General features: G+C 38.1%; 1 protein-coding gene across 14 annotated transcripts in view; it reads right to left on the reverse strand.

Moving 5' to 3' along the window:
- Nucleotides 1-241: 241 nt before the first annotated feature.
- kcnma1a (potassium large conductance calcium-activated channel, subfamily M, alpha member 1a) overlaps nucleotides 242-14,831 on the reverse strand; it is a 237,967-nt gene continuing 223,377 nt past the window's right edge. For 8 of the 14 annotated variants that reach the window (XM_041790164.1, XM_041790160.1, XM_041790158.1 and 5 more), the window contains 5 exons: nucleotides 11,257-11,451; nucleotides 10,679-10,797; nucleotides 8,640-8,864; nucleotides 7,464-7,492; nucleotides 242-4,704 (listed from right to left, as the gene is read on the reverse strand). In XM_041790164.1, the coding sequence (XP_041646098.1) occupies nucleotides 4,553-4,704; nucleotides 7,464-7,492; nucleotides 8,640-8,864; nucleotides 10,679-10,797; nucleotides 11,257-11,451 (720 nt within the window). In that variant the 3' untranslated portion in view covers nucleotides 242-4,552. The remainder of the gene's footprint in view (nucleotides 4,705-7,463; nucleotides 7,493-8,639; nucleotides 8,865-10,678; nucleotides 10,798-11,256; nucleotides 11,452-14,831) is intronic. The other 6 variants (XM_041790169.1, XM_041790167.1, XM_041790168.1 and 3 more) reach the window with 1 other exon arrangement.

Here is a 14,831-nt window from a genome sequence, read left to right on the forward strand (position 1 = left end):
AAGTTCTGCACAGTACTGTACATCACATGAAGTGAGTTACTGGTAGTTTAATGTAAATAAAAACAGTATACCAAAAAATTATGTTGTCACATTTCATGTAGCAATGAAGTACTTCTGATTCTGATATTTACCCTTAAGAAATAGAAGTTTGAAATAATACACAGAGATGCAAAACTTTTCATGTTGATGCAACAAAAAGAGGAGAATTTCATTGTTTAGAACACAAATACATCCATTTTAATTTGAGAAAATACAAAAAGAAACCATGTACAATCTATGTACAAACTTTTTGTACAAGACAGTATATTTATCAGCAGATTATATTTGACAGAGTCAGGTAGATCAACTCAGCACCATCAAATAATCCATTTATCTGTCATATCTAGAACACATCCAAACTAATTAGACTGCTATGTCAAACTCCTGTTCGCTGCAATGACGATGTGCCAACAAATCTTATCTGTGATACGCAAGAGCAATGTCCTGAATGCTTCCTGAACTGATAGGCAGCCAAAAAATTAACAAAAAAATTGCAACTTTTCTTAAAAAAAGAAACATCAAAATTGCTGAATGCAATCTCAATGTGTTTTTAAGACTTGAGACCCACCTCCCATCCCCATAAGTATTATATGTTCTATTATATCTATTACAATTCCCAGCAAATAAGTTATTAAATCCATCCTTTACAGCAGAAAATAGATTAACAAAAATAATGCAACAGACTGTGACAGAAACGTATTACGCATCATTGTCTTTGATTTGTTCCGTGTACAAAAACACATGTGATGTTACAGGCATAGGGCCTCTATGTGCATCTTTCAGTCATCCAAATGTAAGTACACAACATGACACAAGCTAGTAACCTGGAACCAAACACACGGCAGAGACCATATGTATATTTCATACATATCTCCTGCCCCAGCAGCCCCGCGGGCCTCCTGAATGCCACTTTTCGCAATAGTGGGACTTAAAATGGGCCCTCCTCTTGACCTCGTGCACTGCCTGGCACTATACTGGCATGGAGGCATTGATGGCTTGGATGTTCTCCATGTCAGTACAAGACACCGTTCTCACAGTGGAAAACGCTCGGACGCAGCTCCTCTCAAAGCGAGCGTGTGTCCCTGAATGACTGAAGGATGCTTGCTTAACTAAACTCTTCATGGCACTTCAAAAACACTCTAAAAGTCTTTAGAGGTATACAATGCAAAAACAAAAGAAACATCTAAAAGAGACATACGACAAGGTGAAGGAAGGAGAGACATCTCAGTCCAGTGTTGTAAATAATGCCTGAATGAGTCGCACGATGAGGGTTCAGGTAGAAAAAGCACAGTAATCAAGTGTCATGAAAACAAATGGTGCATTACTTTGTGAGTCTGTGTTGATGCCAGTTTGCAGCATGTACAGTTTTATTTCTGAGCAATGCTATGTTTAAGTATCTCAAAAAATACTCTGTAAACAAATAAGAAGCAGTTGTGGCAGATTATGACAGATGACAAGCTGACAAAATGGAATGTAAACCCTGTAATATCACAAAGAAATAATAACAGGAAAATTAAGGATGTTCTCAGTTTTGATAACCTTTGCTGAATTGGTGCTACCTTCCATCGCAGTGATGGCTGATAAACCAGATCAAATCCTGCCTGACTTTTCCTACTTGAAAAATCTCTACAAAAATCCTGGATTTTTCATTTTCAAGATACTTGTTTGTCTATATTTTTTAACAATCAGTTTGTCGATTCTATTTATAATGAGTCATTGCCATTATCAAATAGTAGTAATTCCTTAGTTTTCAGGCTAGCAAATATTCCATTAACAACCCAATTGTACATACATTTTACTCACATATTTTCTGAAAAGAAATCTAGTTGCTACAAAGTGTGACAACGATGTAATCACAGTTCAAAAGTTCACTTCAGGACAATGTGTATGAGGCTTCAGTATAGTTGCACCACATCCAATAGACAGACATTGAAGCTCAGATCATTTGGTTTGAGAAAGAAATGTGGCCTATATCATGGGTTGAATTTACACAAACATATTTAGCACAATATTATGTTCTTTTCCATATTCCTAAATTGTTTCTTTATGTCAGAATTACTTTTACAGTGTATAGAGGAGAGTTCACGGTGTCCCTCTATCATATTTAGAGTCATATTTAGTGGAAAATAGCAGCACACTGTGCAGTAGGGAGCACTCTTCCTCCACTCCAGGGACCTAATTTAGGTCAAACATATCTAATGAAGGTCATTCAGTTCTCCTTTTCATCTACTCTCCTTCTAAACACAACATCTAGCCCCTAACTTCTACATCTATTTCTCTGTCTGTTGGCAGCTAGCAATGCTTAGTAGCCGACATTATTTAGAATTGCTCATCAGCGCGACTAAAAAAGATGAGCATTAATTGATCTCTACAAGCACTCAACAGAGCTGAGCTGCCAGGCTGAAGATGGTGGTTTGACAATGCAAGCTTAGTCTAAGCTTTACTGGCTCCAGAGTGATGCAGGTTGTTAAAGAGGGGTGAGGTGATAAAAAAATAATCTTTGTTTTAGTTTGATGTTAAATAAAGGTGATATTTTCAACACTAAATCATCTGATATGTGGTAATTAAAGATAGAATTCGAGTCTTTAAATCTATAATACTTGGTTTTAATCACTTGGCTCTCGTCTAGAAAAATAATTACAAATTGATCATGTTTACTGATAGAAAATAATTATGTTTAAATGTATAAATCCAACTTAATTTTTGTATATATGTTTTAGGATAAACAAGGCTACCACCTCAGTCCTCCATCATTATCACAGCTGGATTTGGATCAATCTATGTGCAAAATACACTCTTCTGTCACACCCAGGCTAGCATGAAGAACACTGGTTCCTCTCCAGTGTCCTTGTTTGCAGTCTGTGGCATTGTTGCATTTCCATCCAACTATGTTTGAGCATTCCCCAAAATGGGAGGGGGCCGAACAAAGCAGCTTTAACTCCTGAGAGTTTTGAGGCGTGTGACATCTGGATTGGCAACAGAGAACATCCAAGCTCTTTTATTGCCTCTGTACCAACCCTGTGCCAGGCAGTAGCTCCGATAAAAGGAGGACCCATTGATGCCCACTTTTATGCAATATGTGGCATTACTGTCCTTGGTTATGATTTTTTTTTTTTTTTAACAGAAAAACATTCAGAAAATACACCACTCGTCTTAGTGATCCCAATTCTGCCGCAGATTTGCGGCGAAGCGTTAACGGTGGGCACGCGCTGCTGTTTGTGTTAGCTCGGCTCAATCATAGTTGGCAATTTTTGGTTTTGATGCAACATTGTTTCATTAGTAGATCCAAATCCTCTAAAATCTATTTTATCAGCCTTGACGTCATTTTAAGAGCTTAAATCCCACATGCTGTTCCTTCAAAGGTGCATCACCACGTACAAGCCGATGGAGATGACAGCACTGATCAGCGCAACACCAGAAGGACAAATGGCTGCGATGCACACACGCCCACACTCACGCATACACACAAACAGGTTGTACATAACATAAAAGCTCCTGAACGCATGAAGGACAGAGAAGGTGTTTCATCCTTCTCCTGTATTCAGCTTGATCAACCGCCCTGTATCTGTTACGTAGGGGGCTCAGGCACATATCATGCGATAGGAGCTGAAAACAGAGTCACAGGCATTATGATCTGACATATCAGCAGAAGACATGTAGGTTCAGGGTTTTCTCTTTCAGCCAGCAAACACCGACACCGCACCATCTCAGATTTTTTTAAGTCTACTGGTTTGCAAGATGATTTTGTTCTGCAGGACTGGAATGCTCTCACTCAACATGACGAGTCAGCAGCAAACCTTAAGCAACAACATGATGTACAACAACCTAAGAACACGATTAGTACGCCTCTGAAGCCAAGCAGCCCTCCCTCCCTTACTTTATTCCTTCCTTTGATACATTTTATTCGGAGGGGAATCGGATGGTTCAAGTTGTTCTGTCAAAAGAAACTTATTCAGTTTTAGTGCAAATAGAACAGAAGCAGACAGGAGATATGAAGTCGATGAACCCAGCTGGTTTAACTTGAAGCATCTGGGCGGCTCTTTGGGAGATGATATGATCAGCTCATTGCTGCAACCCTCATCCTCGGGGAACCAGTCGCCTCAGCCGTTGAGTCTGGTCGCACGAAGAGGTGAAATATTGCAAAGAATTACAGGAAGTACTCTTTTTTTGTCAACTCTTAAAATAATTCCAAAAAGTGCTAGGGGGAAGGGGCTGTACAATCCTTATTTGATTGTCATTATGTACATCACTATGGATACATTAATAAATAAAACAATGTCCAAGAGCATGGAAGTAACATTAAAGGTATACACATAGGAGGTCCCTTCCTGTTTGGGTTCCTGTCCGACTCGTGATTAGAAGAATGAGTGAAGAGAAATGTTTTAGTCTTCAACATCCCTGTAATCATCATCATCATCATCATCATCATCACTCCTCCACAGGCGATCTCTTCCTGTCTCTTTTGAAAGAGCGTACAGATGTCTGGTGAGTCAGCAAGAAAACCCTGTAGTGTTCAGCATTCATCTTCAACTTCTCTGATTGGTGGAATCAGACTACTAGTGGATTTGTATTGGTTGACTTGGTTGGCCATGTGAGTGCTCATGGGCTTGATCTGAATGTTCCGTGGGTAGGCATTTTCTGGTTCATCTGTAAACCATTTCTTTTCTGAAGAGGACAGAGCGAGAGAGGAAGAAGAGAAGGTAGAGTTAGTTTGGAAAAGGATGAAACATGGGATCACTGACAACCATACTGCCTCAGTTTAAGTGGTAGATTTGCATGGCATTCTTTTTGATCAACATCAAACAGTGAAGTCCAGATTAAATTTGTGTTCTGGTGGGTTAAGCCAATTTAAAATGTCATTTTTTGTGTTATTGTTTAATGAAGTACAGATGTGTAAGTAGATTTATGAGTATGAGATCTAATTTGAATTGAGTGAAGTCCTTTTAACACAAAAAGAGAGCACACAAAGAATCTTGGGAGGGTATTTCAAAAAACAATTCAGATCTCAGACAAAAAGATATAAAAATAAATTTTCATTTCCAGATTTGTGAGGCTGTCTCAATAAAACGGTAAATTAAGTTTAGATCACTATACTCACACTGACAGACCAAATTCTTTCTACAAATAAAGAAGTTAAAAATAAATGGTTTAGACAGTTAGATTATCCAAACTAGATTTCATGTGAGATTTAACACAAAGATATTAATCAGTGTGATGCACAGTTGTGGCTTCTTCTTGGGGTGGGATGCATGTGCCCCATGTTCATAAATTGACACTTGTCTTCTGTCCTTTCAAGTAAATTTCATTAAATTATAGGGACAAAGAGACAGAGAAAGATTTTAAGAGGTTCCTACTAAGTTTGTTACTATTAAAGGACATCTTAAGTCTGTGCAACTTGAATGGCTGTTTAGAGTGAATAATAGTGGTTGACCATTTATCCGTCTCACCGATTATTGAGGCCAATATTTGGCATTTGGTTGATCATCGGTATCGGCATTTATTTTATAGATTATCGATAGTTAATTAATCAAAAAGGGTGTTACTTTGGCTCCATTGTGTCTTCCCCTCTGGCTGGAACTACCCGTATGGAACTACTCCCTGTTTTCCTGTTTCCACTGTGTTGCTCTGTGCCATTTTTCATGCTGATAGAACTAAGGCTTAATTGTTTATTTTCCTTCTTTTTTTTGATCATGCAATTTTACTTGTGACACAATAAGTACATTTTGTACATCTGTATACGTGCTTATCATTTACAAATATCGGTTATTGGTCTCATGAGCTAGTAATAGTTAGTATCCTTATTAGTATCAACCCTTTGAAATCAATATTGGACGACCCTTAATGAATAATCTTGGCCAAACTGGCACTTATTCAAGGAACATTTGAAATTCTGAATTCTGTCTTATTATTTTAACAGACTATTGCTAAAAAAAAAGGTGTTTATATATAAAATGTGATGATATGATTTTTCTATTCTGCACTTCAACAGTATCAGAGATACAGTAAGTTAAACCTTGTGAAAAAAAAATCAATATGTAATTGAATTTCTGGGTAATACTGACATTAGAAAATAGATATTTGTTGTAACAGGAATGACCTGACCATTTAAGGCGATAGTCATATAACTGAATTTTTGACAGTCTTATTTCTCAGTCATTTTTTCTTTTATGTTCACTGTTATTTGAGAGCAATGATTAAAAAGATATGGATGATGTTGGAGCGAAGCTCTTGTTAAAGTAGGCTACAAGAGCACTGTTTTAGTGCAGAGTTGGAGAGAAGGAAGGGTGTGTTCCACTTGTCAGAAGTTTGTAAACTCTCTCCCTTCATTTCAGACATCTGTAATGCCATTCAACATGTCACTTCTTTTGGATAAAGTTGTAATATCAAATTTTAACTTTGCTATGTGGAGCAAATAGTGTGTGCATGCTTGTGTGAGTGTGTGTTCAGGTTCATGCAGGCTTGCATGTGTGGAGATTCATTTGTGTGTTGGTGTGCATGTCTATGTGTGTCAGCAAGCTTAAGGCTGAGGGGCCGGGTGTAACAGCGCAGGTATTTGATGTGCAGAATTGTGCCCGAGGTGAAGCAAGATGTCTGCCATCTCTCTCCAGAGTCTGCTGCTGATACGGGGGAACTTAGCGTTGTCGCCTCAAACCACCATATCAGGTGCACATGGTTACAAGGAGGGGACTTACAGACTCATATCCCCCTTCAATTTAGTCTCTAAATTGGTCACACCTCCCACTTTTTTAGTGTGACCGATTGCACAGGGCTGGACATACTTTGCTAAAGTTCTGTGAAGAAGTTCGCTTTTGGCTGCATCAGGGGGATTTGAATCAGTCTGACCTACATGTGAGCTGTGATCTAGGTTGGTACAGTTGGGCAACATGTTGTTAATCTTTGCTTTATGCTGATGCCAGTACAATATTAGCCCACTGTATTCCATAAATGACACCTAGAAGTCTGCTACAGTCATGTAATAGCATTCAATTAAAGGGAAGATGCGCAAACACACAGACCTCTCACACAATGCAAACCATCTCAAGTTGAATTAAATCAAAAAGGCATGATAAATGATGCAGAGGAACAATATGCAGGAAGGTTCATCTGGAGTAAAAGAAAATTCATATCATCAAGTGAATAACTCAGTAAAAGGCAAAAAGAAAGGGGAGAGGGGGGTTCGTCTCAACCTCATGCAATGTGGAAATGGTCCTGATCATGGCAGGGAAGAGGCAAGAGCAGCAGCAGACACTTTGCTTTCCAGATGAAAGCAAAACTCAAACTGAGGCATGGTTTACTTAATATCTGAAGAACGTAATGAATAAAACAAACTCCCCTCGTCATAACAATACCCCCCCAGGGGACATAGTTATGAGCAGAACCCAGGTAAAGGTTGCTAAGTCATGCAGAATCGTTAACTTGCATACCTTGGCCCATTCTATTCATCCTTGTTGCACTTCAGAAAGAGAGGTAAGTAATCTACTGTAAGTGAGTAGTATTTACAGTCAATACACAACTGAAAAAGTGACTATCAATCTAATCAAGGCTTACAAATTACTACCACAGTATCTAAAGTTTTTTCATACATCTTAATTTTAAGATGTATTGAAGGTTTATTGTTTAGCATTAAATAATTCTTATGTCCATCTAAAGTAATAACAAATCTGCATGCTTTTAGAATATTCATAATTTTAAAGTCTTTATGTAACTCTCCCAGATGGAAATTAAACTCATAAAGTATATTTGAGGGGGAGAAGATGCCCATTTAACATCAAACTATTTTACCACTTTTAAAATAATTTTAAAGTGTTTTGACAAACAGAACAGGAAATAAGAACTTGCTAAAGAGGCTAACAATATGGACATGCAATAAAGCCGTACAGATGCACCATGAATAAAAAACACTGCTTAAGATGGATGAAAATATGAGTAACAGCATTTAAGAGCCAAATAGCCAAATGTGCTCTAAATGTGCTCATTTCAGCTATCAGTCACAGTACATTTAATCCATGATCGTACTGATCATGTGAGCTAAATGTGCACAAATATCCACCAAACAACAGTTATTTACTACACGCTTATCAAGAGTTAGACACAAAACAGTTAAATATTTAGACATAAACAACAGATAGACTGAACAACATACTGAATGTGTGTCGTGCTCTATTATGTCATTATTACTGGCTGTGGTTGAGGCCTTCACTGTCAGCTTGTTTCCAACCACAATGGCTCTGCCATCCAAACAAGTGGTTTTACTGTTTACTATGCCACAGACGTCCTTTAAATAAAAGACTCTGAAGAGGCTTTGACTATTATAAAGACGCCCAACTTTCCATGGAGTGAGTTAACCAATCTTTAAAATGTCATGTTATGATTGCTGTGATGTGAGAGTGAATACCACATGCAGATGATTATGAAGGAAATACAAACAACAGGCATGGATGCAGAACAAAAGTCACACAAACACACAATATACAATATATACCAGTGCATGTGTCACCACAGTCAGCACACACAAACACACACACCTATAAACTATAGGTCAAGTATTAAAAACACTAAGCATGCAGGCTACAACTCTATGACACTCTGAGAGTACGTACTTTTGTTTGTCGCGGGCCTCGCGGGTCTTACTGCTGCGGTTCTGCCGGTTAGAAGGCGGGACGGAGTGGACGGAGGAGCTCTTTTTGCTGGAGGAATGGGAAGAGTGGGAAGAGTGGGACAGGCTTGTCCGAGACTGGCCTGCGTTATGGTCGAACTGCATGAGGCAGAAGATCAGGTCTGTGGGAACCAGCTCAAACTCGTACGGTGGGTTTGTGATCACGTACCTATCAGGGAAACAAATGTGAAGAAGTTAAAGCATGTAGGACTTTTACATTACATGATACATGATACATCAAAGTAGTTTTGATCACTTGAACATTTTGGAGCAATGTGTGCAATGAGTCCAAGTTTTTAAGCAACAACTGCACATTTTAAACTGCATTACACAGGGTATTTAATGTAGAAATTAGAAGAAAATTGAGTGTAAAGAACATGTATAACACTGTATGTCTGAATTAGTGGTGGGCAGTAAACTGGTATCAAAAGCATCACTGGTAAAATTTCTGTGATGGAACGGAGTTTTGCAACACAGTCATCACTGGTTTAAAAGCACACGAGTCTCTGTTAGCCTGTCTGAGGCTTCAACACACTGCAATGGATCGACTTGGAGTCTACAGCCCAGCACTGCAGTGATCACAATGATAACAGTTTTAACAACTGTTAAAAAGTGTGTTTTAACTTAAGACTTGCTTGTTTTATTTCCATGATTGTTCAAAGAAGTAGGCTGTGGAGTTAAATGAGATCAGAAAAGCAGCAACAAACACAGTTGCTCTGTACGCTCACCAGCACTTTTGGTAAAGCTGAGTTAAAAATTAACACGTTATTTCTGACAAATTCGTCACAATACATTTAGCTTGAGGGCTTCAATTGTGAACTCCCACATAAGGAAATTATGTTTTTAGTAGCATCTTGACACACTTCAGCAGGAGAGAAATAAACTGAAAACTTCAGGTGGATTTACAAGGAAATGAACACAGAGACTTTTAAAATTTATTTTTCTCTGACATTATACTCAGAGTTTAGTATGCTATGATTAATATGCATTATCTTAATAATTCTCTTATACGTCATTTAATACACTCTGTAGTTGGAAAAAGGGATATAAATTTTAAACCATATCGCCCTGCCATAATCTGAATCTCACTTAAATAGAGCCACATATATTAAATACTAATATAACAGGGTATATACAGATAATCTCACATTGAATTTAATACTTTTTGAGACCTGTTTCAAGACCCTCTTCATACATACATTTTCAGACTCTTACTGCATCTTTAATTTCTAACCTATTACATAAACAAAATGCTTACATGTTTTGTGCCAATAGTAAGACAAAAATGAGAGCAAAGAAAATGCTGGTAGTATTTTCTATAGTAGTATGTAAATTAGGTTTTCCTAGAGAATCTGGAGATTAGACTATGAGAAAAAAAAACTGATACAATGCAGTAGCTAAATGGAAGGTCTTATTCTTTCCTTAAGCAGCCTAAAATTAGTTACACTTCAATCTAGAAGTATGATTTACAAGTTTTGCAATGAAGGTAAAGCTTCAAAGTAAAAAAGGTATAATTGCCCATTTCAGGATACCTATAATACTTCAGGGTTAGGGTTATTATAATTCTAAAGCGTTTTATAGAAAAATTAAAAAACACAAAAAAACCCAAACAAATTAAAGACTTTATAGTCTTGCATTTAAAACTTTTAAATACTTAGCCTTCATTTTGACTAAATTTTATCGACTTTTAATACTTTTTATCACTTCACGGACACCATGTATTGAGAATATTCAAGAACTGACACAAATGCAACTGTTTAATAAGAACCTGCTCTCCTTCTAATTCATTCTATTCAAGCTTTGGGCAAAAAACTACATTTTATAATAGTCATTAGAGTGTATGGCTTTTATCCAACAGAATATATTACAGTAAAAGGCTGAAATTAAAGCCATGTGCTTAGTCTCTAGTAGAAGTTTTGTATTTTATGTAATCAAATATTAGTGACATTCAATCATAACAAAGGGTGTTGGTAGATATTGTACCGTTTTGTACACTGGCTTGGTGCACTGAGATGAGCGTCTCTTAATCTGTAGATTCCAAAACACAGCATGTTGTACGTCTTCAATGCTTTACAGAATAAATCCCCATAGCAGCCTCCGTCCTGGTGAAGAAAAGAGCAGGAACACAGTCAGACTGGTACTGTAGGGTAGCCAGAGTAAATGTAATTCTCTGTTTAAGTTGTGGTGAGTACTGAATGTTCTGCATCACTGACAGTATATTGCTTGAGAGTGGAGCATTTGTACTTCAAACTGCAATAACCAGCAATGTTAAAAAGATGCCATAATTCATCTAAGAAAAAGCAAAATTACTTCAGTATTGGAAGTTCTGTTTGACAATAACAAAAAGCTGTAAAACAAGGTTGGAACTGATTAAACTTGGAATTTCCTTTGTGGTGCTCGTTGTTCTTTATAAAACCCTCTCCCATCTACGCCCACTGAGGCCTGCTTTGCGTGATCACTGTTCTTCACATTGGATTAAGGACCGTGAGGAGCAGAGGCAGCCAGATGTGTGCTGCTGGGTAGTGCCAAAATGTGTCATCTTTGCTTAAACATCCACTTACCCCCAAGTCAGCAAATGGCCCGTCGTAGAGAGCTAGCTGGGCCACGCGACACCTGTCTCTGTTGGCCAGTGTCTGCGGTGTGCTGTAGCCTCCTCTGAGAGCGTTCTCCTCAGCCAACAGTGCCTCCAGCTCTGGTGTGGCCCCTCCCGTGACCAGTGTCCGAATCAGTGTCAGGATGTTATCATTGAAGTATGTCTGAGGAGAAGAGGCAGGGGATATGTGTCAGCAAATGCCACTAGAGTTACAAGTAACGAGGTGGGAAAAACGCACAGCCTCTGTTACGTGGAACCTCAGCCTGTCTATTTACATAGAGCTGAGTGAGAAAGGCCATGGACTATGACATAGAACTCAGGTGCATTTTCATATGCACATAAAAAAATCTAACTGGAAACACCGCAAATTTGGAAAATACTGCTTTTTTTATACTCATGGGGATAGAAAAGTTGAAATATCAATAAAAGGAGAGAATGACTTTGTGTGGTGGAAACACATTTAGAGAACAGATGATAACAGCTCTGGAGTTGTTACCAAGACTCTTACTCTTACAAGAGCACATAAGTTTGGAAAAAGTTGTTCAAAACTCTCCATTTCCATGGATAACATTCTCTTTTGTTTTGTCTGGCTGTTTGTTTTAACTTCAGAGATAAAGACTATGGACCATAAGCAGTGATATGTTTTAATCTGCAACGCAAAAAACTGCTTGATCTGTCAGCTGAGCATGAATTTGCTCTTTTTCACTGAATTTTGACGACTGTTTAAATGTTGCAGTAATCTACACTCAGTACCCTATTATGGCAAAGTGAAGACAGAATTTTACATTTTTTGCATATTAAGAATAAAAAACTGAAATATGACATTGATAAAAGTATTCAGACCAGTTGCAACACTTGAAATGTAGCTCAGGTGCCTCCCATTTTTCTCAGTCTTTGCCGAAAGTTCATTACACCTTGACTGGAGCCCACCTGTGGTAAAATCAATTTGATTGGATATGACTTTGAAATACACACACCTCTCTATAGAAGGCCTCACAGATGACAATACATATCAGAAATATGACTGCTCATGTGTTTTGTGTTGAGGAAAAGCTTCCATCTAACCACCTTACCATAAAGCCCAGATTGGTGGGGTTGCTTGATGGTTGTCCTTCTGGAACTTTGTCCCATCTCTACAAAGGATCTCTGGAGCTCAGTCAGAGTGACCATCAGGTTCTTGGTCGCCTCTCTTACTAAGGCCCTTCTCCTCTGATTGTTCAGTCTGACGGTGCGACCAGCTCTTGGAAGATTCCTGGTTGTGCAAAACCTTTTCCATTTGAGAATTATAAAGGCCGTTGTGCCCCTGGGAACCTTCAGTACAGCAGAGCTTTTTTTTTTAGCCCTCCCCATATCTGTGCCTTGCAACAATCCTGTCTCTGATCTCTGCAGGCAGTTCCTTTGACCCCATGGCTTTGTGTTTGCTCTGATATGCACAGTCACCTGTGAGGCCTTCTATAGAGAGGTGTGTGCCTTTCCAAATCATGTCCAATCAATCAAATTTACCACAGGTCGACTCCAATGAAGGTGCAGTAAAGATCAAGAGAAATAAGGAGAAACCCTCTTTGCAAAGGGGCTAAAGAATCGATGGGACATTTCAGTTTCTTATTTTTATACATTTGCAAAAAAATTACATTATGTTTGCTCTTTGTCATGATGGGGTACCAAGTGTAGATTGATAAGGATACATTTTATTTTCAGACTGCAGCATTAGGCTGCAACGTAAGAAAAATGTATAGAGTAAGGGGTGTCTGGCTACTTTCTGAATGCATCTTGTGTGCTTAAATCTGGGTAATGTTCCTCTGAATTTGAGTTAAGTTAAAGCCCTGCCACATGCTGTTCTAAAACAAGTTTTAAATCAAACAACAGCTCTCTTTTTCTTTGCTTTAAATCATTTTATTGTAAAACTCCCTCTGCTTTTTGAGGGGGTAAAAGTTAGAAATCTGCTTAACTAAACAGTATTTCTCAAGTAATAGGTGGTTTATGTATCGGAGTAAATGATAGCAAAGGCAGCCTTAAAGTTAAAGAAGTAAGAGTTAATATGACTTCTGGATGCCTTCCATCTAACACTTAAAATACAACCATTTACTGTATTCTCTTAGTCAATACATTTTTATTTATATTGGAAATTCAAGTTTGCTTAATATAAACCTGTATTTCACATCATAGTGTTCTTATCTGATTTTAAAATGTATTTTATTGTAAATCTGGTGAATAAACCTTCACTTATTTGTCTCATGAAGAAGAAACATAAACCTATCCATTTAAATAGACATTATTTAATCTGAGTAAAATGGGAACCATTCCTCTAGATTTAGCAGCTACAAAGCTTTTACACTGCTCTATTTTATGCTGTAGGAACCCAGTTTCACACACTGTATGATGTCCGCCTCCCTTCTGAAACAACAATTTGACTGCTCTCTGCGGGTGTCAGGTTCTCTTGTCCTTCAAGCCGATCAGGACCTGCTTTTGCTGTGCGTGAAGACAGCCGATGTCACTCGGCAGCCGGGCCGGAGTGGCAGCTCCTCTCTGCGGGCCCCTGACAGGCCTGCGGAGCCTCATGATGGATGAGCACTGTCCATTAGCCGGCTTCACCTCTGACCAGTGCCAGACTACAGCTGACGCCTGCTCTACTCCCAGCTCAGCTCGGCTCTGCACGCCCCTCTAACCCCCCACTCACTGAGAGGGCTGCTGGAATTAAGCCGTCACAGCACCAAAGGGAAAACCACAGTGGGTCATGAGAGGAGGGGAGAGGAAAAATGAGGTGTAGAGGAGGATTTCTTTTTCAACCCTCCTCCTTTATCTTATCTCCAGTGCAGCAATGACACTGTCAGAAGATGAAAGAATGTTTCTTGGGCCTTTAATGGCATAGCCTGTGTCACTGCCACTTAACTAACCTTTAAAACTTCATAAAGAAAAAAGAATCTGATAAGGCTCTTTTAAGTTGAATACATCCTACTTAAGATGCCAAAATGTCCCTTTTGGTGTTATAAGAGATGTCAGGTATGAGACAGAAGTAGTTTATTTACCAACTTCTGTGTACTTGAGTTGCCAAAAAAAGGATTTTCTTATACTTTATATTCTCCCATTTTCTTTACTGGAGGGAGCATTTTTCACACTGTTGTCCAACAGCCTCCATTAAATTTACTCTTCAGTACAATGAAATTTTTCTTTTATTAGTATGTTATATTCATCCATATGTTTTCTCTATTTTTCAAGTAATTTTTTATTTTGTACAGTGCTTAACAAATTTATTAGACCACCCTAACCCTACCCAAAGTAAGGTTTATGCCACAGCTGCCCTAAATTAACAGCATTACAACAGTAATTACCAAAATCATTTTATGTTTCTGCAATGGTTAATACACCAATATGTAGAAGCTCTTTAACTCAAATGATATTTTTAATGCTAAAATATCATTATTATTGTTATCCATGAATTTTCAAATTTACTGATAAAAAAAAAACCTGAAAAATAGTAAAGCACATTATTATTTCTTGATTAATATGTCAAATTATAGTTATTTACTTGCATTCCTGAGCAGA

This window comes from Cheilinus undulatus, linkage group 6 (genome assembly GCF_018320785.1).
Source record: "Cheilinus undulatus linkage group 6, ASM1832078v1, whole genome shotgun sequence".
NCBI lineage: Eukaryota > Metazoa > Chordata > Actinopteri > Labriformes > Labridae > Cheilinus > Cheilinus undulatus.